At 34.7% G+C, this 26,444-nt stretch overlaps 1 protein-coding gene across 1 annotated transcript in view; it reads left to right on the forward strand.

Moving 5' to 3' along the window:
- The window catches only part of Diaph3 (diaphanous-related formin 3), a 450,644-nt gene that overhangs the window by 175,138 nt on the left and 249,062 nt on the right, over window positions 1-26,444 (forward strand). The window contains exons 15-17 of the mRNA XM_013010947.1: window positions 2,538-2,642; window positions 5,734-6,048; window positions 6,886-7,000. Coding sequence (XP_012866401.1) covers window positions 2,538-2,642; window positions 5,734-6,048; window positions 6,886-7,000 — 535 coding nt within the window. The remainder of the gene's footprint in view (window positions 1-2,537; window positions 2,643-5,733; window positions 6,049-6,885; window positions 7,001-26,444) is intronic.

Consider the following 26,444-nt stretch of genomic DNA (forward strand, 5'->3'; position numbering starts at 1 on the left):
TTGTCTTGGAAAGTTCAGTACTAGAAGAGAAGCTGGCATGGTGATAGGGATGTGGAAATGAGCAGTTTGTGAATGAGTCTGGAAGATGCCATTAGGAGAAATGTAGAATGAGGGAAGCAGAGGGGTGAGTACTGTAACAGGTACTGTAGCATGTCAACATTAACGTTGGGTTTTGGGGGAATATTAAACCTAGAGCAAAAATTAGAGCAAGAAGTAGCAACAGAAAATACTGTGTTCTAATGGAACATACAGAGAGAGCTTGCATGTGGAAACAACTTCTGTTTGTGATTCATGTGGGAACTGACCATGTCTACTGTGGAAGATGGAAACATTTCACAGAGTATGTTTTCAGTGTGGTGGCCATTGACACCATGTATCTCTGTTGTGTACTTGAAAATGGCTAGTATATCAGAGTACCAATATTTTTAACTTATTTTAATTTGTATTGATTTAAATTTACTTTTATGTAACCTTATGGCTGGGGCCTATGATATTAAGTAGTATAGCTGTAGGAAGATCAACTAATATGAGGCTGTGAGAAGTCCAGAAGAATTGGAATTTGTTGAGCCATGACACTTTTTTTTTTCCTTTTTAGAATAAAGGAGTGATTGCTGAGTTGTAGTGGATAATGAAAGGAAAGGAGTTCAGCAGGTTGGAATACTGAGTATGAGCTATGAGCATTCTGAAACAGTTGACTTTGGAGGAAAAACTAAGATAGTGTGAGAAGGGCTCTAAGGGACGAGATGAAGGACCTGAGTAGAAAAGCTGAAAATTCAGCCCAGGTGTGAAGCAAATCTATTTGCAGGTCCGTGGTGAAGCACTTGTATATGAAATAAGACACACTTATTAAGACCAATTTTGCATGTTTTCTCTCATATGTGGAATGTGTGGAGGAAAAAAAAATAAGGCATGAAAGGAGAAGTATTTTTGCCAGGGAGGTGGAAAGGGTCTAGGGGAAAGAGAGGGCAAGAGACAATAGTGTGTGTGTGTGTGTGTGTGTGTGTGTGTGTGTGTGTGTGTGTGTGTGTGAAAATTATTAATCTTTGTTATATGTGTATATAAAAACATCACAAGAAAGCCCAATATTTTGTACAATTACTATGTATTGTAAAAGACAGATATCTCTCCACCTTTGGGGTCTAAGAATGGTTTGGTTTGTAGGTAGTCACTTCATTAGATTTAAGATTCTTTTAGAGCCTTTGTAGCAATGGAATGATGATTAATTCATGCTTTGTGTGGTTTGAGTAATAAATGATCTTTGGATAGTTTTTACCTAGTGGTTTCTTTATAAAGGAGCCCAGGATGGCAGTAAAGATCAGTAGCCTATATTTACTTTCCTCACTTATAAAATGGAAATTAAAATATTTACTTTCACCGACTTTTGGTAAAGAAACATGAACATGACTTCTATGCTTGAAAACTAATGAAGTGGCCAGTGGCTCTTGGGGGCTGCATAGAATCTCTGCCTTTTGCCCAGTTTTCATTGGAAACCTTAAGCTACTCTAAAAAAGACTCTCTCAAGTGTAATTGAAACTTTAGTTGTAAGGAGGTAGTGTGGTTTTATCTGACTATCTCAGGCTAAATCGGTACAAAGTGTGACTTAAAATCTCATAGTTTTACTAGCCACATAGTGGTTAACTGCCTCTCTTCCTTAAAATCCAATTGCTAAAAGAAAAGCCCTGTGTAAACTATCAAGTTGCCACTTACCATTTTCCTGGTTGATGTTTGACTGTACTTAAAGAGCAGATGCTACTGAAGGATACATTTGTGTCTTGTATGATGATTTGATTTTTTTCTCTATTTTTAAGAATGAGACATATTTGTTCTTCATTATAAGATACTACTCTATAAAAATTCAAATTTTTCAGTACTGATGATGACAAAGTGAAAATGATTTGAGTGAAAGGAGGAAATTTATGAGTGGTCAAACTAAATTAGAAAGATCATTGGATTCACCAGATTTTATTGTTTGTTTTCCCTTCAGAAAATTTTGCCCTAGTGGCTTTGAAAGACTAATTTATCATTAATCTCTCAAAGTTTTTAGGGGATAATCTACAAGAAAAAGTCTCATAAGTTCGTGCAGTAGAGTGGAGGTATTAAAAAACATTAAAAATAGAATTGTAAATCATGTTGATAAACTGTAGATAAGAATAAGGTATAAGTTTTTTTTCAGGTGGAGGGCAGCAAAGAATTCAATGCTTTGCCTTCTGTTATTTTACACAAAATCCCAATGATATTTAGGGAGTTTTGAGAAAAATGCCAAGGTCATGGGTAACTATGGCCCATTTTACTCTGCTGGGAGAAGAAGGTCATAGATTCCGTCTCTGGCTTTGTCCCCTCTTTTGTGAATGAGTGATTTTGGAAGGACTTGGAGGTACCTAGAGAAAAGAAACGGCCGACTTATCAAAAATCTAACACTCCTTTTGAAAAACTAATTCAGAACTCCGTGTTCTATTGATGGATCATTAAGAGTCCTATTTTTGTATGAAGAATAGTGCTTTTCATTTCTATCTTTCTCTCTTATTTTCCCATTTCAGTTTGAAAAAGAGTTTGCCGACCACCAGGAAACCCAGGTTCAATTGCAGAAAAAAGAGGCAAAGATTAATGAGCTTCAAGCAGAGTTACAAGCTTTTAAATCTCAGGTAAAATACCATCCCAAGTGAATCTGGTATTGTAACCCCAACAGGGGAGTAGAGATCATGTTACATCTTCGCAGCATCAAAATGTTTAAAGTTTAATTTCACCTGTATGTTTCCATAATATTGTTCATATGTATTTCTATGCTGCTATGCTTATTTTTTTTTTTTTAGTTTTACTGTAAGTCTTTACTAATTAACCCTGCTTCCATTGTTTCATTTGGGTTTTGTTCCCAATGTCAGATGTTTCCTAGGTAATTAAGCCAGAAAGGTTAAGAAAGTTTCATCCTGTGAGATTTGCCATTCATCACTGATCTTTACCCCACTACAGGAAATTATTGCTGAAACTATTTATTTTTCAAAACCTTCAACCTATGGGTACCTTGCAGGGAAAGATAACCTCTAACGGAATGAGAACATTTTCTGATAATTTTTCAATTTCCCAAAGTAAACAGATTTAAAACATGACAAAAAAAGAGAGCAAATCTGGATTATAAGCAGATAGCTCACCTACACGCTTACACATAAAACATTAGATAGCAAGAAATACATCATCTGCATGCTTTATGAGGATGTAAGTAAGAGGGAAGAATATTCATAGGTAAATGTCCTCATGCAGATTTACATGTAGGATGATGAGCAATAAATTCAGCTTTGCTATTTTTCTTTCATCTTAATTTATGATTGTGTAGGAATAATCTAGGGAGTTCTGTTTCTTATATTTTGGCAATTTTGTTTTCTTTACGATACTCAATGAATACTTGTTATGTTATTCTCTCTAAAGACTGCTTGAGAAATAGCTGTTTGTATTCAGTTTTATTAAACAATCAGAAGTTCTTATATCTAAGAAAATTATTCTCATTGATCTTTTTTCTTTAAGGTTCTAAAAAAAAAGTACCACATTTCACTGACTTTTTCCTCTTTCTTATATGGCTCTTTACCTTGTATATTAAAAGAATCATTTGAGCCTCCTGCTCATGTGGTTCATGTGGTGCATGTAATCCAAGCTACTCAGGAAGCTGAGGTCTGAGGATCCCATTTCAAAGCCAGCCCAAGCAGGAAAGTCTGTGACTCTTATCTCCAATTAACCACCAGAAAACCTGACGTGGCACTGTAGCTCAAGTGGTAGAGAGCTGGCCTTGAGCTGAAGAGCTGAGGGACAGCACCCACGCTATCCAGAGTTCAAGCCCAATGATTGACAACTCCTCCCCCCCCCGAAAAAAAAAAAGAAACCAAAGAAGTGACAAAAGAATCATTTGATTGTGTTTTGTACTTCAATTTGACTTATAGACAGACAGTGGCAGAAATATTGATGCCAAAGTTTTCCTGTTTTGGGATAGTATACATTTTATTAACTTTTTAAACTTCTTTTCTTTTTAACTTTTCTCTCTCTCTTTTTTTTTGGGGGGGGGTCTGGTTGTGGGGTCTGAACTCTGGGTCTGGGTGCTGTCCCTCAGCTCTTCAGCTCAAGGCTAGCGCTCTACCACTTGAGCCACAGCACCATTTCCGGCTTTTTTTTCTTTTTGCTTATGTGGTGCTGAGGAATCGAACCCAGGGCCTCATGCATGCAAGGCAAGTGCTCTACCACTGAGCCACCTTCCCATCCCTAACTTCTCATTTTAAGAATTTTTTTTTTTTGTGAAAATACTGTACAGAGGGGTTACAATTACATGGGCAAGATAATGAGTACATTTCTTATCAAGCATTGTAGCCTCCTTTGTTTTCCCTTCCCTTCCCATCCTCCCCCCGCCCCCCAAGAATTATTTTGAAATCTACTTAAAAAATTCTAAGTTACAGAAATACATTTACAATTTTTGAGTAAGTTATTGTTGCATGGTGGTGGTGGTGGTGGTGGTGGTGGTGGTGGTGGTGGTGGTGGTGGTGGTGGTGTGTGTGTGTGTGTGTGTGTGTGTGTGTTGCTACTGGTATTGGGGCTTGAACTCAGGGTCTTTGCTCAGCTTTTTCACCCCTAGCTGGCTCTGAGCAGTCTTTATTGAAGAAGTGGCATATTCTCTTTATTTGTGGTTTATGTTCTAGTGGTTGCCCTTTTCACTTCCTGTCATTAATTCATTTATCAACTACAACTCTTTAACATGTTAGTTGCTGCTTTTGGTGCTAAGAAATTAGTGATTATTATGGTGATGTCATTTCCCCTGTCAAGAGTTAATTGAACATGATTCATTATGTGATTATTTCACACTGGTAAAAACTATTGAGAAATTCAATATTCTATAGCTATAAAATTAGTAGGCAGAACAAGCATTCATTTTGGGGGAAGGAACATATTTAAACAGGCAGAAATGGGCTATTAGGAAATGGCCAGCTGAAAAGACAGTTCCATACAGAGAAACAAGATATACCAGAGACTTTATGAAATTGATAAGTATCTAGAACTAAAAAAAGGTTACTTGGAAGAGCAATTGTTATAATATAGTTTTTTAGGTACCTTCCTAGAAATTTTTCTCTAATGTGTATTAGAAATCATTGGGACATTGTTGATGAGATTGGAGCCAAGATAACATATGGACATGCCATTTAAACATATCTTGGATTATTATTATGTCATTATTGCTATATTATTTATATATGTCCTGTCTGAACAATGATAATTTATTGATTGCTAATTGACTGATTGTAACAGCATTTTTCTGTTTTGCCTTAAATTCACTGTGCAGCCCAGTTTAGCTTCAAACACACCATCCTCCTTCTGTGGCCTCTTGAGGTTAGGGATTAAAAGTGTGCCTCTCATTCCACAGTTTTTTTCTCATGTTCTGTGTTCTCTAAATTCTGAGTGAACTCATCTCCTACGCACTCCTGTCATCTGGGATAGCTAATTTCCAGAGCTTTTAGATTCATACCCTAATTTCTGGGTATGTTTAACCTATATAATCATGATTGCCTTTCAGTGGCGATTTGCAATTCTGACAATTCCTTATTCTTGAGAACAAAAACTATAATTCCTAATTGGAAGAAATATTTTTAAGTTAAGTCATACAAAAATACTCAGTTACTTTTGGTCTAAACTAGTAACATTATTTAGGTAAAAGGTACTTTTACATAGACATGTTCTTAGTTCCATTCTTACCTTTTTCTCTAGTTTGGTGCTTTGCCAGCTGGTACAAAAATTCCTTTGCCAGCATCCCAAGAAGATGGAACCAGCCATCCAGCAGTCCCTTCTGCCCCTCTACTGCCTATTAGTGGAGTGGCGCCACCTCCACCACCCCCTCCACCACCACCACCACCTCCTCTTCCTGGAGTGCGGATGCCATGCGGTGGTCCTATACCTCCACCACCTCCTCTGGGATTTTTCAGCGGACCAGACTCTCTTCCTCCTCCAGTACTGCCATTTGGATTGAAACCAAAGAAAGAATTTAAACCTGAAATCAACATGAGAAGATTAAATTGGTTAAAGGTAAGTCACATAAAGAAAAAACAAACACTTTTTTATAGATTAGAATTTAGTTTTAGATTTACTAATATATAAAATTTAGATTTACTAATATATTTACTAAAATACAATTTAGATTTACTAATATATTTGGGACTCCAAATCAAAGTGGTAGTAAATGAAGTGTGTGTGTGTGTGTGTGTGTGAGAGAGAGAGAGAGAGAGACAGAGACAGAGAGAAAATGAGTGTTATTAAATGGAAGTGTTATTAAAGCCCTTTACTATTTTCTAAGAGTTTGCAGTTTATCCATTTGGTGGGAGGTGATATTTTGGAGGGATTTGATTTGTAGTTAAGTTGATATGTCACCATATTTATGATGGTATGTGTATTTCTCAATAATATAAAAACGTTGGAATATTTAGGAACTTATGTCTATTGGTAGCTACCAATAGACATAATTATTTGTATTATTTGTCAGAAGCTGATACTTACAGGAATTCTGAATTCTGCAGAAAGTTTGTTTCACAGTCATACCAGCTTGTGTTATTTCCTTTAAAAGTCAAAGTACAAATGAGCATCCATAATGACTCAAATACAACAAATTAAAACTTTATTCAGATACAAATTAAACTTTATTCAGTTGCAAATTCCCAACTATTTTGTCATGGCAATCTCTTCTCAGAAGATCTTAATATCCTGCAAAATTTGTCTTTCATTGAACAGACTTCGGGGGTAACCTTACAGAGATTACTTCATACATACTTCTGGCAGCTATGGGATGTTGGGGTCTGTACGCAGTGATTGGACTGAGACAGGTGAAGAAACCAGCTGTTTTATGCATCCTTCTTCTCTCAATTGCAGATCAGACCTCATGAAATGTCTGAAAACTGTTTCTGGATAAAAGTAAATGAAAATAAGTATGAAAACATGGATCTACTTTGTAAACTTGAGAACACATTCTGTTGCCAACTAAAAGGTAAGTTTATCATCTGCCTCTTAATTTATTTTGAGAATTTTAACATTGTCACTTTATATACCAGCCTTTGGAAAAACATCACGAATCCTTTACCTGATATTTTTATATAGTTAATGATCATACAAAATTTTTAAAATGCAAATTTTGTTTCACAGTATATCAAATGAGCAATTGGAAAAATGAAAATGATCGAAACAAGCTTTGATTCTTACATTTTCTGTGTGAAAATTTGTTTTGAAGATTTCTGTTAGTGTAAATTAATTTTATTTATTTTTTTGTTGTTGTTGTGAAGAGGGACATTTTCAAAGCAAATTTTGGCATAGAATTTCCTTTAGTTAGAATGTTAGGTTAAACAAAGTATGAGCCTCACTCTAGAGAGAACTTTGGTAACCGCTAGTATTACAGTGACTGTCACATATTAATTGGCATATGCAACATGTGATAGTATCTTCAAATTTATAATATCTTTGTGACTGACTTGAAAAAAATATAATGGAGTATATGACTATTTTGTTAGGTGCAATAGTGTTCATTTAAAAAATTATTTTGTCACAGCTTTAACCTGTGTGGTGTGATTTAAAAAAAATAGGCTTTAGTTTTGTATGTATATTTGATGTTTCATTTAATCTCATGCGCTTACACTTACACTTTAAGACTGATATCAAGATTTGTTAACATAATGTATATCTATTTTATATTTAAATTTATATTTTAGAGCAGAAGCACAAAGCACTTAGATTAACTTTTGTTTTTGTTTTCTTGTCCAACAACCCTTTTCACTATATATTTAATGATATCTATATCCCTCTCAGAGAAAAATCTAGCTATAATGTTTCAGATAGGAAGCCTTTGTAAGATTTGCCTTCTTAAATGTCTGTTTACACTGGGCCATCTAGAGATGCATCATCAACCTTTTAACTTGATCCTCATAACCATGAAAGAATATTAGCCGATCAGTTAACAAGTTGACTTTATAAAGTTATTTGCATTTTGGGGAAATTATTTCAAGAAAATTAGTTGTGAATTAGAAACTTTCTGATAGGTAATTGTAAAACAAAATAGCTTTCTCAATTTTGTGTTAAATCAAAAGTCATGACCAGATATTCTGAGCAGGATTTGTCTTAAGTAAAATATTTAAAATGATACATCTCAGTTTTTGAAAAGGGGGAGACTTTTCCTACCAGCTTACCATGGGAAAACTTGTGGAGTAAGCAGATCTTAATTTTACCTTTTGATTATGGAGAATCAAAATTTTCTATGAATAAGATTAGCGCACTCTTTAGGCAATCAAGGAAAATGTGTGGCAGTTAGAATATGTATTTACATGTAAAACACTTCAGAATTTCATATTTCATAATCTGGAATTGATTAGTTTTCCCTTTGCTTTGCCTAGTAGGTGCAAATGGTGATACCTAGAAGCTATTTAAGTAAAGCTGACATCCAGCTTTCTTTTTTCCTCCCTCTTTGATTACTTTCTTAATTAATGAGGCTCAAAAGGGAAACTTGTTAGCATGTCTTTAATTTAGCTGTAGTGTTAGCCCTAAATGAAATAATTGAACTTTTAAAAAATTCTTAAGTCATCTAGCCTAAAGCCCTGAGATTCAAAGTTGAAAAAAATAGGTGTATTTGTAGAATCTAATTCTAGTTATAAAGATTAAGCTTAGAAGTGATTATCATTTTCTGAATATTTTATTTCCATCTTTTTTTCTGCTCTCTCAGGGCCTTTGTACATGCTGGGCCTAGGTCCAGATTCTCTTTCACTTGACGCAGAAGCTGACAGAGCACTACAACATCTTTTGTCTCTGCTCAAATGCAGTTACCCTTTGTGACTGTGGATGGTATTTCAGGGTGAACAGAAAAGATGAGGAAGCCCAGACTTGTGACCCTGAGCAGTTCCAGCATTTCATTATATCAACTAGAGCTAAGCTGATAAACTATCTTTTTTTTATTCAATCTCTTTAAGGAATAATCCCAGGAAGTATAATATGAAGAATGTTAGAATGTATTTTCGTCTTGTTTGTAGTTAAGGAATTTAGTGGAGAAGACCAATTATTTCTACTTTTAGAGAAACAGATTTGTTGTATGGATCCTTAATAGGAAACAGCAGAATGGAAGGAAATAGAAAAAATGTATAGAAAGCTTAGATAAGAACATTAGCTTATGTAGGCCTATTGGTCTCCATTTATGGCCTGGTAGTCAAGAATGTTAACACTGTCCTATTCCTTATACTTCCAAAGATTTTTTAAATACACTCTGTAATTTCCAAAGCTCTCAGGAGCAAACCTGGCAACTTAAGCAAGCATCATTCAGTCTAAGATGAAAATCTAGTTGACATTCTCCTCTACAGCATGCAGATGGATTGCACAAATGCATTATCTTCTGGCTGAGTTTGATTATTGGTTTTCATCATAACTAGGAAGAGAAAAAGAATCCAGATTACAGGAGCGCATGGTAGGCTTTTAGAGAAATAACATGTGTCTGGTTTTTTTTTTGTTTGTTTGTTTGTTTCTTCTGTGATTACAGAGATGGCTTTTCTATCTTGGCATTTAAATGGAAGATGCCAATCCTGCATGACCATTTCAAATAGTAAGAATTAAAAGAACTCAATTCAAAGAGAATCCAGAAATTTTCTTATGCATGATTCATTTTCTGATAATAAGTATGGCCTTATTAAAAAACTGATTAATCTTACTGTAGACATTGCTTTAGGTTTGTTGGGGTTTTTGTTTCTAATACCCTGAGAGTTCAGCTCCCAGAGAGTTAGTTCCTGGAGCTGTGTATTCTTTATGTTACCTGTTTAATCTTCATCACAATCACGGCTGATCTCTTTCTCCTGCTGTTTTGATTATAAAATAATTTTTTTAAATCCCAGTATACCATCTTACTCCATATATCCAAATAGAGCAGGGTGTTTTTGATGAGGATATAGACATTTTCTCTTAACTATTGAGGCATTTATATTATTTCTTTTTTATTTTTGTTGCAAGCAGTGTTTTGATTTTGGCTGTTGTTTTTGTTATGGTCCTGGGGTTTGACCTCTGAATGCTGTCCTTGAGCTTTTTTTTTTTTTTTTAAACTTGTTGTTGTTGATAGTAGGGCTTGAACTCAGGGCCTGGGCATGTTGTGCCTGAGTTCTCTTGCTCCAGGCTAGCACTCCACCACTTTAAGCCACAGCTCCATCCAGTTGTCTGGTGGTTAATTGGTGATGAATCTCATAGACTATTCTCTCCCGGCTGCCTTTGAACTATGGTCCTCAGGTCTCAGCCTTCTGAGTAGCTAGGATTACCAGTATGAGCCATTAGTATCCAGCTCCCTTAGCTTTTTTGCTCAATTAGTACTGTACCACCAGAGCCACAGCTCTGCTTATAGCTTTTTGATGGTTAATTGGAGATATTTATCTCTTGGACTTTCTTGCCCAGGCTGGTGTTGAACAATCATCCTCAATTCTCAGCTAGGATTACAGGCATGAGCCATCAGTGCTGGCTCTTAATTTGTTTTTATTTTTATTTTTTTTAAATCTTCCTGTTGTCATCTATAACACTGGCCCATTGAGCAAGTGCCTTGTGACATATTGTAAGTTTTAAGACCTCTCTTCAAAACTTTCTTGTGAAATCACCCCCCCCATTTGCATCTATTCCCATCTTAAAAAAATAGTTTACTTGTTGTTCACTAGCTCATTTTGACTTCCTTCTCTCATCTAAGTTTTTGAGATACCATGCAGATTTGTAGATTTTCTTTCTTCTGAAATATAAAAAAGACCTTTTCCAGATTATCCTTTTTGTCCTCTTTTCCTATTCTGTTTTGACTTCTTCCTCCCCCCACCCCACCGTTGGACTACCATTTTTCAAGCCAATTAGTATTTTGCATGTTTAGCACTAGTGACATGGGAGTAAATAAGGCAGACTAATACTTAATGCTCTTTCAGTCTTAATAAAACCCAGAATGAGGAGCAGAACAATAAATACTCATTTTGATGTTTGAAGACACTGTCATATTTTCATATCTTTGGCTTTTGTGAAGACCTAGGAGAAAACATGGTTGATATATCTCTCTGAAATTTAATCACAATATTCATTTATTGAACATTTGGTTACATCAAAAATGGTAATGTTATATATTATCTATCTATCTACCTATCTATTTGGTAGGGCAGATTAGAAGCATCTATTGGTTAATTTTTTCAGGATGTTGGAAAATGGATTAAAGTATCCTAACACGTTATTGGTGTTAGAGTTGTCAACTAAAATTAATATTAATTACTTTCACTATTCATAGATTGTTAGCTTAATATGGATTAAAGGGTCTTGGAAGTATATGAGTACTCTAATTTTTGCTAGACTGATTTATTATGAAAATCTGGTTGCACAATTGTTAGCTTTTTGAAGTAATTACATTTTATAACAGGTGCATCATATTTGCCAGATAGGGCTAATAAACTGATTTATAAATAATTTCTCAATTGAATAGCTGTGGCATATGGAAACAGTTAATGGATTATGTACTTAAAAACAAATCAAGCTTAGATTTCCAACATCATAGTTCAGTGGACAAAATATTGAGTAGTAAGTGATACACCACGGATTATCCCAGTGTCTTGGCTGTGTCTAAAATGTCATTCTATAATTACACATAATTTTTTCCTTGATACAGAAAAGTGTAAAAAGCATTCTAATCTTTTCTTAACCTACATTAGGATGATCAGTATAGTTTATGACAGAAATAATGTTCACGAGGGTGTATGGTGAAAAAGATAGGCTTGGTTGAATTCAGCACTTGGAAGGTTTCTGAAAAGGAAAAATGCTAATTTGGAGAAATTGGGGAAAAATAAATTAGGAAATGAATATTTGTCTAGAGATAAATGATTGGGTTCTTTACTGTGGCTGAATTTCCGAAGAACTAATTATAAAATGAAATTATGAAATAGGTAGAGAATGTCTTGTTTCATCATTAAAAAAATCACCTTGTTATCATTTATAAGCTGGCTGGTGGATGAAATAATTTATTGTTAAAGCTTTGTACAAATACAGTCTATATAGGGGTTAGTATATTAAGTACTATAAGAAATCTTTTTCTAACACAGAAAAGAAACTTCCTGCATGGAAAATAACTATGTATTTTACAAATTTGACCAATGCAAATTTGATTCCAAGGCATGTTTCAGGTGTTTGGGTAAGCTGAGCTTTTTGTCCCTCAAGGTTGATGCATTTCAGCATCTGATCTCAGATTTCTAACATACTCTATGTATTGAAGATCAGGTTTCACATGTTCATGGCATGTCATTTGGCAATCAAGGCTGGAGACATTTGGTTATCATTGCTTTAGTCTAAGTTCACCTTGAATATTGAAAAGAACAGGTATTTCAAAATTAGGAGCATACATTAGTCACACAGTTCTAAACTAGGTTTTTTTTTTTTTTTAATAGAAGTAAGGTGTCTATGAACTTGGATTAAAAAAGAAGCGCAATAAACTATTTTTATTATAGGCCCTGTGTGCAAACTCCAGTACTGGGAATAAAGAAAAAGAAAACAATTATCATAAGATTACTTTCACTAATGTGTTATGTATAACTGAAAGTTAGCATTGTCTTCAGTTATAAATACAGTCAACAAATACCTATGACATTTTCAACAGTAGAGTTCAGACATGCTTTTATAGCATATTAGACAATTTTTAAATACATGAAAATCTCCATTGAGCTCATCACATCATCAGTTAGGCTAGGTATTAGGCCTGCAACTAGATTTTATTATTTAATACATTCATAAGGAAGTGTATTTTGTCAGTTGGAAGCCACTGAGATTTTGGAGTGCAGATGTTTGTTTATTTTTAAAGTAGTCATGTATTTGAAAGGTCAAATATGGGAGAACAGGACTTGGCAGGGAAAGCCTTAGATCATAGTGAAAAGCTGACCAATTCTCAGCCAACCAACTAACACTACGGATATCTGGTGTGCTAGTTAAAGGAGCCATATGCTGTATCCTAATGGTGTGGCCTCTTTAGCTATGTGTTGGTCAGTCACTGGCTGGAGGCCACCTAGGATGAGCTTGGCCAGGGTAAAAAAGCTAAGGAGAATCATAAAGAGACAAACAATTTGGAGCCTGCCATCTAAATACATTCCTTTTTGCCATTCTGAAGTCTTTTCCTAGATAGGTTCAATAACTCATACCTGTAATCCAAGGTATTTGGGAGGTAGTGATTGAGGGGATCTTTGTACCAGCCCAGTCCATACAAAAAATTCTTGAAACTCCATCTCAAACTATAAAAAACTGGATATAGTGGTATATGCCTGCCAACCAAGATACATGGGTAGAGTTAATAGCAAGATTTCAGTCCAGGCTGGTGAGATAAACAAAAGAAACTGGATTTGAAAAATAGCTAAAGCATATAGGGTTGAGGTTATGGCTCATGTGCCAGTACCTAGCTTGCATAAGATTTGGAGTTCATATTCTGTATCGCCACAAGATGTTTTCCTAAAGGAAATCTCCATGGCTGCCTCCATGGAAATTATTGTTTTATGATTCATGTTTAATATGTTGTTTTATGTGTGTATGGGTTTCAGTAACTTTATTGAGGAGTATGTTTCTTAGTACATAATGGTAATTGGCTTGCTTACTTCTTACAATTCAAAATTAACATAGATATTCAAAACATAAAAACATAACCAGCTTTTTGAGAAACCTGAGACATTAGTCATAAAACACTGTGTAAGCATTAGGGCTAGGCTGTGGTTCATTCTTTGGTTTATTTTCAAGTGCCTGTTTATCTCTAATGTGATGTTAAAAACTGGTTGCAGAATTCTAGATAAACACAAGGCACACCTTGACTGAAGATCTGATTGATAGACAATCCTGAATGCAGCCTTGGTAGCTGCTTTGGTATACATGTTGCTTTGCTTTCTTTGAAGCCTTACTCATTTAGATATACTATTTGGCATTGAATTCCATTTTTCTTTTTCACAGTGGAGTCTTTGGACAAAAAGAATAAAAGTCCTACTTTAACTTTCTGGCTTACCTCTGGACCTATTCATTTCTGTTACCAATTTTTTATTTTTGCAGGGGGGGTGGGGAGAGGAAGGTAATCCAAAGGACCAATACATCATTTATAATAAGAATCTTCTACAACATAGAATTATTTTTTATTTTTACATTAGCCAACCTTTTCTTTTCTTTCTTTCTTTTTTTTGAGATTGAGTCTAAGTTGCTAAATGAGGACTTGAATTGTGAGCCCAAGTGATCTTCTTGCCTCCTCTTCTTTAGGAACTGGGATTACCAACAAATGTCTTCATACACTGCTGCCCTCCATCATCTGTTACTGAATCTATAAGCTATCATTACTGACTACTCTAATGCATTTATTAGATGAATTCTAGATAAAACATAAAACTTTTTAACTAAATGAAAATAAAATTATAATGTTTTCCCTCAAAATGCTATGGAAAAATAAATGCAAATCACACACACACACACACACATTTTATATATATAGGAAAAAGTTTATGAAAGTTTTCAGATAAGGTGAACTGAAAGGGCTGAGTGAAGGCAGATCTGAGTCTATAGTCAGGATCTCAGCTGTGCCATGCTGCTTCTCTGATTAAAAGAAATCCTATTATGTTTTATTTAAAGTGTTCTTCTTTGATTTAAAATAATTTTCCTCTCATCTCCTGCCACCTTACCACTGCCCCACAGCAGTGCACCCTCATCGTGCGATTTATATTAAAGGCTTTAAAAACTTGCCATTTTTTATTAAGACCATCTTTCATCATTTGCTACCTCTATCCACTTGTGTAAGTATTTGAGCTGTAAATACTAATACCATGCTGTGGAGTGTACAGGAGAAGTGAGGGTCTTGGTAGTGTCCACTCCTTATAGGAGAATTGAGGGACTCTCTATGGTCCACCCCACACAGATGCAGCTCTGGCTTTCATAGCTATAGTTTTGTGCCTCTAAACTGCGGGACACAATATTCCTCCCATAGGGTTATTGTGTGCATTATATAATAAATGTTGTAAAATGCTTTTTGCTGTGCCCTGCACATTGTATTGCTAAGAGATGTTAACTTCAATGTTGACAATACAGGCCTTATCTCTCCTTGTAAAGCTTTGTGTATCACCTGAATTTTTCCACAGTTGACATTGTTATTGTTGAAGTAGTCAAAATTTACCTTATTAAGTATTTACCTTGAAGATTTTTCTTTTTCTTTTTTAGATTCCAGCTTATTATTTGTACTTGACACATTAAAACATAAAGAATTTTATACTTATTAGTGGGGTGCCATGGGATATCTCCATAAATGTTTCTTTTGTTTAATGTTTAAATCAGGAAAAGCATATCTATCCCCTCAAGCAGACCAAGAATAAATGTATTTCTTGTATCTTTTTGAATTACATATCGTTCTTTTCTAATGTCCCTCTACTCTGTAGTAGCATGCTAGAACTTCTTGTTCTTTTTTAAGTATAACTCAGTATTCAGTCCCTTTCCATCCATCCGTATTCCCATTGAACCTTCCAGCTTCTGGAAATCACCAATAGGTCAAGTGTCTTAGATCCCTCAATTGTGTGAGGGGTCTGACTGGCTTATTTCATTTAACATAATGTTCTCCAGTTCTCTCCATGTTGCTGTGTCGTGTGTGTGTGTGTGTGTGTGTGTGTGTGTGTGTGTGTGTGTGTGTGTGTGTGTGTAGGTTTATAAGTAGTATTACCTCAAGTATCTATCACACATTTTTATGTCCCATTCATCAGTTGAGGAATGGTTGTTTTGATTTCTTACTATTGTATATATTACTGGAATGAACAGGAGTGCAGATGTCTCTTCACTCTTCATTTCCTTTGGCTGTGTTCCAGTGAAAGTTTGCAGAATCACATGATACTTTTATTCTTATTTTTTGAGGTGCCTTTATCCTATATTCTACAATAGCTGTACTAAAATTTTCATTCTTGCTAATAATGTATAAGAGTTTGCTTTTCTCTACATTCTTGCCAGTACTTGCTACAGTCTGTTTTTTAAAATAAAAGCCATATGTAGAGTGGACATGTGGCTCAGTTAGTAGAGTATCGGCCAATAAAAGCTATAAGTGAAAGTGTAATTCATTGTGATTCAACTTTCATTTCCATAAATATTAGTGGATTAGTGTGTGGTATCATAGTCCGCTGTATATTTTCTGCTTTGCAATGTATGCTATTCTTTTAATTTTTGGAACAAATTACACAGACATACACAAACAGTATACACTGTATCACATTCATTTTTTTAACCTAGAAATGTCTTCCCTATAACCTAGGGAAACTGGACAGTGGCATTTAAATATATTTATTGTGACTATTGCTTGCTTTTTATTTTAAGTATATAAACAACTATTTTAGGGGAAAATATATATTATACATTATTAAATTTTGGATGATAATGATTTCTACATTGTTGATAAATGCCCTTGTTTTAAAGTTTATATATTAACATACAATTGGTTACTGTTGGAACTATATGTTTGACAACCTATTTTAATTTATATAACATCTATGTTCTTGTGAAAGTGTGGGAAGAAGGGGACTTTTTTTCTGATTCACATATAACTTACACCTAACAAGCATCTGCGAGTGGATATGAATATATAATTTTATTACAACCTGTGAAATATGTTATTATAATTGTATCTTTCAATGGGCAATTAAAAATACAATATACAACTATATTTTAATTGGAAAACTCATCACTGAGGGAAACCATATTTATCAAAAGATCTATTGCTGCCACATTTCACACAAAATATGCAGTATATTTTAATTTAATTGTTTGTTCTTAGTCATTTGCCAGTCTGTATCATCATATTGCCTCAACCACGTTCTTCCTGAAGCAAGGCTCTTCTCTCTTCTTTAATCTTCTTTTCTTTTTCAATTAGAGAACCAATTATTTTTCTGGGTTTCACAGGTCACAGTGGGACAGTTTGGCTTTCTGCTCTTGTGGCATAAGATTCCACCCAGGAGAGCTGAAATAGCCAATGGGGTAATTGTGTTTGTTTCTAAATGAGTGACATTTATCTTTAGAGCCTTTATGGTTTTTTATTTTAGGACTGTACTTTTTCAGATTTTTTTAGAGCCTTTTGGTTTTTGATTTTAGAACTGTACTTTTTTAGATTTTTTTATATTACCAAGTTTATTTTATCTTAAGCCTGTGGTTATTGTGTAAACATAAATAGGATCCTTTTAAATTGGCCAATTATTCATTTTTCTGTTACATTCTTTAGTAGACTTAGAAGTGTATCTGGTACAAATAATAAGGAAAATTGTCTGTCTGTGTCAGTTCAGCACTGTAATAGTCCTTTTATAATATAACAGAATTCACTGTTTACTTACATATGTATACAGCAATGCAAATACATACATATATATATATATATGTATAGGTGGCAATACAAATACATATATATGTACAAGTGAGTAGGCATTTTTCTATAAATAAGAAAACACAAATCTGAATAACGATTGGATTGCTGTTTTAATTGTTAAGTTCTTTTTTATTTAATAAGATGATTGAGTTTTAGAGAATGCAGCTCACCTTCTGACCTGATCATTCCCTGTCCCTTTTTGAATGTGTGAGGTGGCCTTCATTTAGAAAGGTGCTTTTGTAAATATGTTTTTAAAAGCTTACCTGCAACCCCATAAAAACAAAACATTGGTTAGAGCATCTTAGAGTCCCTAAGGCATTGGCTGGAAAATGATCTTGATAACAGGCATCTTAACACAAAGAACAACTATATTTCCTATTTTGGGCTCCTCTCCACCACTCCTCCCCTCCCCTCTTCCGTCCCCCTCCCCCCCACTCCGTAGAAGGAAATGAATTTATTTAAAGTTGTCTCTGTAGAAGACAGGTGCTTTTTTTCCCTCAAATATCTTTGAGGACTCAAAGGGCACAGAGTTTTTTGTGTGTGTTGGTTGTGGAGCTTGAACTTGCTCTCTACCACTTGAGCTACAGATACACTTCCGGTTTTCTGGTGGCTTATTGTAGGTAAGAGTTTTACAACTTTTCTGCCCGAGCTGGCTTTGAACTGGGATCCTCAGATCTCAGCCTCCTGAGTAGCTAGGATTATAGGCATGAGCCACCAGCGCCAGGCCAGAGAGTTTTTTGTGGGAGGAAAAAGGATGTGTAAAGAGAGTGAGCAGGAAGTCCATGTACAGTGGTTTTTTAAAATGTAAATTTAGATGATACTGGCGTTTGATTCAGGACCTGGACTTGATAGGCCATCACTTTACCACTAAGCTATGCCTCCATATCTGTTTGTCCATGGCTATTTTTGAGTTAAGATCTCTCTGTCCAGCTATAGACCTGAGCCATGATTCTATTTTAGGCTTCATGTTCATTGCTTGGATGGCAGGGGTGCAACATTGTGTTCAACTTCCTTCCATTGAGGAGTTTTGCATATTGGAATTCCTAGTATTGAGTAGTTATGAACTCAGTCTCCATTTAAAACATTTTTATCAGTCAAAAGTAAAACCTTAAACACTATTAACAATTTCTTTCTCTTTTCTCTATCCCTGCGCCTGGTAACTATCAATCTGCTTGTCTTTATATTAGTATCTATCCTGATGTCTAATATACATGGAAATATACAATGTATCTCTCTCTCTCTCTTTCTCTCTCTAACTTTTCAGAGATACATTGAACCATCCATCAGAACTAATTTCTTTTTAATGGCTAAATAATATTCTCTCATTTGTATATGTGATAGTATTCATTCAGAGATAGATGCTTGGACTATCTCTACTTTTTGGTCATGTGAATAGTACTTCTATGAACTTGTGAGTACATGTATTTGAAAAGCCATTTCCACTCCTCTTTGTATGTTTACATATCAAATTGTTTTCCACAGTGTTTGAGGGATTTTTTTATTCCTATCAGTGCATAAAGTTTATAATTGTCTACATCTTCACCAACACTTGACAATTTTTTCAGATAAGTATTTATTTTAAACTTTAAAAACCTCAAAGCTTTAATGAAAAAGCCTGCATATACGCTTTAAATTATATAACAAAATTAAGTATATTAGAACTCGTGTGTGTGTGTGTGTGTGTGTGTGTGTGTGTGTGTGATGGGGCCTTAACTCTGGGCCTGTGCACTGTCCCTGAGCTCTTCAGCTCAAGGCTAGCTCTCTTCCACTTGAGCCACAGTACCACTTCTGACGTTTTCTGCTTATGTGGTGCTGAGGAATGGAACCCAGGGCCTCATGCATGCAAGGCAAGCACTCTACCACTGAACCTCCTTCCTGGCCCCACATTAGAAATCTTGTTCCCAATAGAAGTTGATAAAGGTTTTATTCAAGTTGAAAATCACATCTCAAATGATTTAATTGTGAAAGTTGCGGTGGTTAACATATAACTAACAAGTATAGCTGAAAAGTTAACAATTTTACATGATAGACATGAGTTACTCTGTAGCATATAGTATTATATGTCTGTTAACAGTGAATTAGACATAAATCAGCTAATTAGATACAGCTAGTTCACTTATTTATTTAAAATGCTATGATTTACTTATTATGAAGTAATTTTGTTACAGAAAATGGTTAAAAAATATCAACCAAGGGGGAGGGAAGGGATAGAGGGACAACAGCAAGAGCAGGGGTAACAATGATCAACAAGTAATGTACTCATTGCCTTACTCATGTAACTGCAACCCCTGTGTACAGCATCTTTACAATAAAATAGAATAAATATCAACCTAAACTTCCCGAATTCTACCATTCTACTTAAACTCATTGCAGAATTTGGGTTATTTTCTTTCATTTTTCAACATTTATAATAACATATATTCAGACCTATTTCCATAAAAATATTTTCCTGTTGTTGAATAGTTTTTAGCTCTTTCCTGATCAAATTTATTATTTATGAGATCACAGCTATTGGTCAGTTCTTTAAGCTGTTCATTTAATGTAGAATGAATAGAAATGACCTTGAGAAGGATGTAGATTCACTTGCTGACCTCATACATAATTTCTTAGCTTATGTTTTGTCATTAAATCTTTGTAATCCCATGATCTAGTGCCCTTTATTTTCCATTGGTTTGCAATTCTGAAAGTTTTTATTTCTGTAAGTGTTCATTAATATCCCTCTTTTCTATTATTTTCTCTGCTCACTTTATTATTTTCATGTAGGGCAAGGTGTGAAATTCACTGATTCTTAGCATGCTATGTGATAAGGGAATGAAAAAACATTGAAACATGAGTGTGAACAAGAGTACCAACTGTGTATGGCCAGGAGACTAGGGCACTAATCGTGTGGAGACAAAAATGAGGCTTGTCACTAGGTGATGAACTTGGATAGAGTTATATTCTTATTAGAGAAGTCTTTTTATGCAAGATTTAGCCATTTAAATTTTCTTCTGTCACTTATGTATTAATAATTTAATATACTTAATATTTAAAATCTGTTACAATTTTGAAACATTTTGAATAGGGTATAAAATGTTAGAATCTATGTTTTAGCATGTTATCTCAATATTGGTCATTTCTGTGCTGAAGGTCAAATTCAGGGGTTGCAATACCATAAGAGATTTCTTTAATTATGCAACAGATTGGTGGTGAAGTCCTGAATCTAGGTTACTTTCATTGGACTGCACTAGATATATAAGATATTTATAGAAGTACGTATCCAAGCTTCTACATTCATTAGCTAGTAGATTATCTAAGGAAAATTGGGTGATTTATATTTATCAAATGAATTAGGCTGGAATCTGTAGATTTTGTACTCAAAACAATGGTTTTACTTTTATCTAGATCATTTGAAATACCTTATGGATTTCCTGACATAAGTTGTCAGCATTTTCTGTATAATGCTAAATCATAATTATTTCATCTTTATATTACTGAGGTTTCATTTAAGACTATCATATGAGAAATCACAGTGGATCCCACTGTACCTTATGTAGTCTCCTTCGTAATAATCACTAAATGAAAGCTGAGCTGTGGAAATAACTATTGTATTTAGTGATCTAGTTTGTAGACATTTGTGATTTAGTGTTGGTAAGCTGAATTTAAGGTAATTGTTATATTGCATTGAGCTTCTGATCTGGACCTCACCAGACAAGTCGAGTGGATCAGTCATTTTAGGAGCCACATAATGAAACTGGACTTTGAAATGGGGCAGTTTTCTAATCAACAGGACATTCATCACAGCTAATTAGATGGGACACAGTCTCCCTTGGCTGGTGTTTGAAGTTTATAATAAAAGTAACTTTAAAGTGATCCCCCTTTTTCCTTATATCTGGTGTTTTCTTTTAATTTTTAAAAATTCACCCAATTTTTATCCATAATGCCAACTCCCATCTGTTTAGCTCATGGCAATGGCATTTGTAAATGTCTTATATGAGAAGCTATGATAATTGCTAATCAAAGCCAAATCTGTCTTTAAATTTTCCTAAATTAAAAATATTATTATCTTTAAGTAGTTATACAAAGGAGGTACCATATCACAAAGTAATTTATGAATGCAATGCATCTTGATCAGTGTCACCCCTATCCCTAAACCTTCTCACCCCCCTTCAACCTATCTCTTCCCCCAATTCTCTTAATTTTGTGGTAAATACAATGAATTCTTAACTGCATCTTTCCCCTTCCTCCACTCCTCAGTCTCCCCTTGGACTGAGTCCTCCTCCCTTGGAGTTGCCCATTTCTTAGTGTTGACCTAATCTTTCTGAAAGATTGTACTATGTTAGCTCTCTGCAGAGTCTATTATACTTCATTTAATTCATTTGTAACCACCTTCATACTAGCCAACATATTTCTGTATAAATTTATAGGTGTATTCTATTCAGCACAAATGAAGGAAACAATGGAACCTTTGTTTCTCTGGGTCTGGCTTACTTCACTTAATATATATATATTTTCCATTTCTTTACCTGGTACAGTATCATTCTTTCTAATAGAAGAATAAAATCTCATTGTGTATATATCACATTTTTCTTCATCCATTCTTCCATTTTGGGGGCATCTGGGCTGATTCCATTTATTGGCTATGGTGAACAGTGGTGCAATGAACATGGTTGTGCTGATGGCTCTACTGTAAGCTTGTTTGTGTTCTATTAGTTAAATGATCAGGAGTGAGATTGCTGAGTCATAGGGTAGTTCAACAGTTTTTGCAGGGTAAAGAATATGGTGAACAAGTTAAATGGACAGCCCACACGATGAGATGAGATTTTTACCAGCTATATATCAGGCAAGAGCCTAATATCCAGAATACACTTAGAGCTCAAAAAATTTAATCCTCAAAAATTAGACCTTGAAAAAGCCAGCAATCCAATTAATAAACAAACTATAATGACTTAGAGATTTCTCAGAAGAAGTAAAAATAGCCTGTAGATCTATGAAGAAATGCTCAACATCTTTGCCCACAAAGGAAATTCAAATTAAAACAGTACTGAGATTCCATTTTACCCCAGATAAAATGACCAATATCATGAAAGCAAACAATAAATGCCAGGAAAGATGTGGCCAGAAGGGAACTGTATTACAGTGTTGATAGAAATGCAAACATTTTCTACCACTTTGTAAAGCAAAAATTTTTATTCTTTTTAAAGACTCAACAAGGTAAGAGAAGGGGTACAGTAAAATTTACACTTGACATTTTGATCAGGGAATCTTTGCTGAGAGGGAAGAGAAACAAATGTAAGGGAAAATGGAAAGGAGGGAGGAGATAAAAAGAAAATTTTATAAGCTTAATTAAAATGAGGTTTCCTAGATATGATAAGAGTAGGAATATAGAGAATTGTAAATGATGTATCTTGGAATAAATATCTTAGAGGAATAGGTCTCATTCTATAATCAATGAACTGTGCAGCAAGACTTTTGGAGTGAAAGTATAAATACAGGAAGGAGACTAACGCATATGAAGCCATGTGAAAAGTATTGGCATTGGCATTGGCATTGGCATCAGTTTCTCTTGGTATCTTGCCTCTGTGATGTTTCGATTTAGGATGAATCAGTCCTTTTCAGATTAGCTTCTATTTACTCATTTGAAAAATAGGGTGGCATTCCTAGCCTCATAATGCATTCATATTACTTAATAAATAATAACCAGTATTACCATTATTATATTAACTTAAGTTGTATTTTTAGACAGAGAAAGAAATAGAGTAGCTATGAGTGGGTCATTGAATTTCCTCCATGAGAATAACTTGCTTTTCTGAAGATAAATTTTTAATCTTACTGTTCTTTTTAAAATAATGATTCCTTTAGGATTTAATAAAAATGTTATTAAGATGGTACAAATTTATTTCTTGGTAAAGCTTTACATTGTTTCATATACTTAGATTGTTTCTATCTGTACTATTTAAAAATATAGTTACTGTTCAAGAACTCGTGCAGTTATCAGGGTCAGTAGTTGTCAGTGCTTTATTTAAGATACTCATGTTTTTATAGAATCAGACAGTGTTCCACACAGTTGATGTTAGAGGAGATTGTTGTTAGTGCTAATGACATTTCCTTAACTTCTTTTGAAAACTATTGGACATGAACATATGACTACTCATACTCATTGTAATGCATTGCTGTACCCCATAATCTTTGAGAGTGTTCACCTCTGCACTCTGGTTCTCCAGCTGTTGTCTTGAAAAATTATCAGCGAGTTATTATTCCGGTATGAGCTGTGTCATGCTCGAAAGTGGGATGAAAAAAACTGTTAATGAGCATGCCTGAATGTTGGCTGATGAAGGTTAAGTGGCTGCAGATATGCTCTCTGCCTCTTTCCCTGGGAATGTTCAGGCTGAGGCAATAGGCTCTGATGAGGGATTACAAACAAATGCTGCTGAGTGACAGTTCCTGATTTAACATGAAAATGCCATCTAAAGGCAAATTCTGTGTTTCAGCTGGATAATAGACACAGTGTTGACCTCTGAGTATTACACAGCACTTCTGCATTGGTTTTATTTTAGAATTCAGTTTCTTTCTTTTGTACTAAATATTTACATTCTCTCATTTTTGTGTTACATATCATTTTCAAGCTATCACTGGCAATACGGGATGGTTGAAAACACACAAAGAAATTATTAGCCCATTTATTATATACTTAATGTTTTTGAATAGTGGCTTTATAATTTTATGTACGATCAAATATATGTTCTGTTAATTTATAAATGTACTAGTGAGTAGTAAATCTTTTTTGTTTTTTTCTCTTTTTATTGATGTTTGTGAAGTGTATCAAAGGATGCATTTTGAAGTTTCCAAATGTACACAACTTACCCCTTATATATTCTGATCAAATTCATCTCCTTTACAACATTTTCCATCCTCTCATATCTTTTTCTCCTTGTATGTGAATTTGCTATGTAATGTTTGTTTGTAGGATAAAGAAAATTATCTCTCTCTATTCTTTAGGAAATATTGGCATTGATTTAGGATGAATTTTCGGTCTTTTACAGATTAGCTAGATTTTCATTTGCAATTTGTAAAATAACCTTCAAATTATTTATTAGGAAAAAGAAACAGAATAGAATAGCATTCATGAAAGTTTTTATTTTTTCCTCATTTCTCATGTTTTGACAAATTGTGAGCCTAGTATACAAAGAAAATGTTTTGTAAACGATAAGCTGTTGTCCATATTTTTGTTACCTGTTTTACTTGTACAACATATAAGGATCACAGTGTTCTACATCTTGTTACAGATGTATAAAATGCAGAATGTTTATTCCATAATCACAGTATTGTAAGGTTAGTTGTATCTATAGCTATCATTTTATCATTTAGTGTATGAAAACATTCAGAGCTGTATATCCGCTATGCTTTGAACCTGTGCAGCAGAACTATCATTTGACATATCTGGGTTGTTGATCATGGAGAGCGTTTTTCTTATTTTATGTGCTATGTGAAGATGGCTTCCTATAACTCTCTGCCTACTTTTGTATGAGTCAGGGTTATTTTTCATTTTTAAGAAAATATTTCTCTTTTGTATTTTGCTTTTACAACTTAAGTTAATATGTTTTTAATATTATCTGATTAAAAACTCCTAATTACTCTAGAAAATACTCATATATTAACCTTGAGTTATGAAACAAGACAGGAATCCATCATAGTTCGGTATGGTTGGAACACTTTAAGTCACGGGGACATTGAACAGAGATGAGGGCTTCAAGTATGGATTATTTGGAAAAGATTCCAGGATACCTTCACATTGTTTTGAAGGATGAATATGTTGACTTAGAAGGCAAGGAAAAAGGAAGAGCCTACACTAGCAGTAAGTATGATAGGAACAGTGGAAGATCTCTCTACAAAATATCTCCCAGCCTATGAAATAAGGACAGACTCAATGCTAGCATTGCTGGCCTTTGGGATGGAGTGGTGGTGATAAGTCTGGTTAACTGGCACTTATGTACCTGGCAAAACTCGGAAAGTTGATTGCCAAGGGCAAGTTCTTTCTGGAGGCTTTGACTCACTGTTTTTCCAAAAGAGGTATTAAGACTGGAGTTCTTGGGGCTAGGAATGTGGCTCAGTGGTAGAGTGCTTGTCGAGCACGCATGGAGCCCGGGTTCAATTCCTCAGTACCACATAAACAGAAAAAGCCAGAAGTGGTGCTGTGGCTCAAGTGGCAGATAGAGTGCTACAGCCTTGAAGAAGCTCATGGACAGTGTCCAGATCTTGAGTTCAAGCCCCAGGACTGGAAAAAAAAAAGATGAGCTCTTTTTATATTTAACACAGAAATATTTGAGACAAATTGCTGTTAAATACAGGAGTTTTTGACTGGTCTGTGAATAAATAAAAGAATACATTTAAACATAGTGTTAAAATATCCACTGTGTTCAAAGGTATGGGTGGCAGTAGAATTAAATCTATCAATTTCTCTTTCTCTCTTAAGTTGGATCATTACAGTTCTGTGTCTCTGTTAGGACTGATTTGTCTTTTATCCTGGAGAAGCACTAAGAGTTTATGTACTATGATCATGTTTGCAACAGTTCTTTCTATTCTCCAAATGGAAAGAACTACCAAGTAGTACTGGACCTACCAAAAGTCCTACTAAATAGGACTGGAAATGCCTAAAGCTCTTACCTTTTGAATTTATAAGTTTTTTTATTGTGAAAATAACTGTACAGAGGGGTTACAATTACATGAACAAGGAAATGAGTACATTTCTTATCAAGAATTGTTGCCTCCACCTTTGTTTCCCCTTACCATCCCTGCCCTCCCATCTCGTCACCCCCCCCAAAGTTGTAAAGTTCATATTTCAACATAACGTCTTGTACATTTCATTGTTGCGATAGGCCCACCTGTATCCCTATTTAAACAATTTGTTTTTCCCTTCCCCTACACAAACTATACCAAATCAAATACAGTGAAAACAGGGGCTATATATACAGTAGGGGAGGGACATACAAAGCAACAAAGAAATCATGTAGAATGTATTCTAATTCTGCACCCTCTTCGTTTTTCAAGGCCTACTTGTAATACCATTTATTCCATGAAGACTTTTCTG

The sequence above is a fragment of the Dipodomys ordii genome, unplaced genomic scaffold (genome assembly GCF_000151885.1).
Source record: "Dipodomys ordii isolate 6190 unplaced genomic scaffold, Dord_2.0 Scaffold1, whole genome shotgun sequence".
Taxonomy (NCBI): domain Eukaryota; kingdom Metazoa; phylum Chordata; class Mammalia; order Rodentia; family Heteromyidae; genus Dipodomys; species Dipodomys ordii.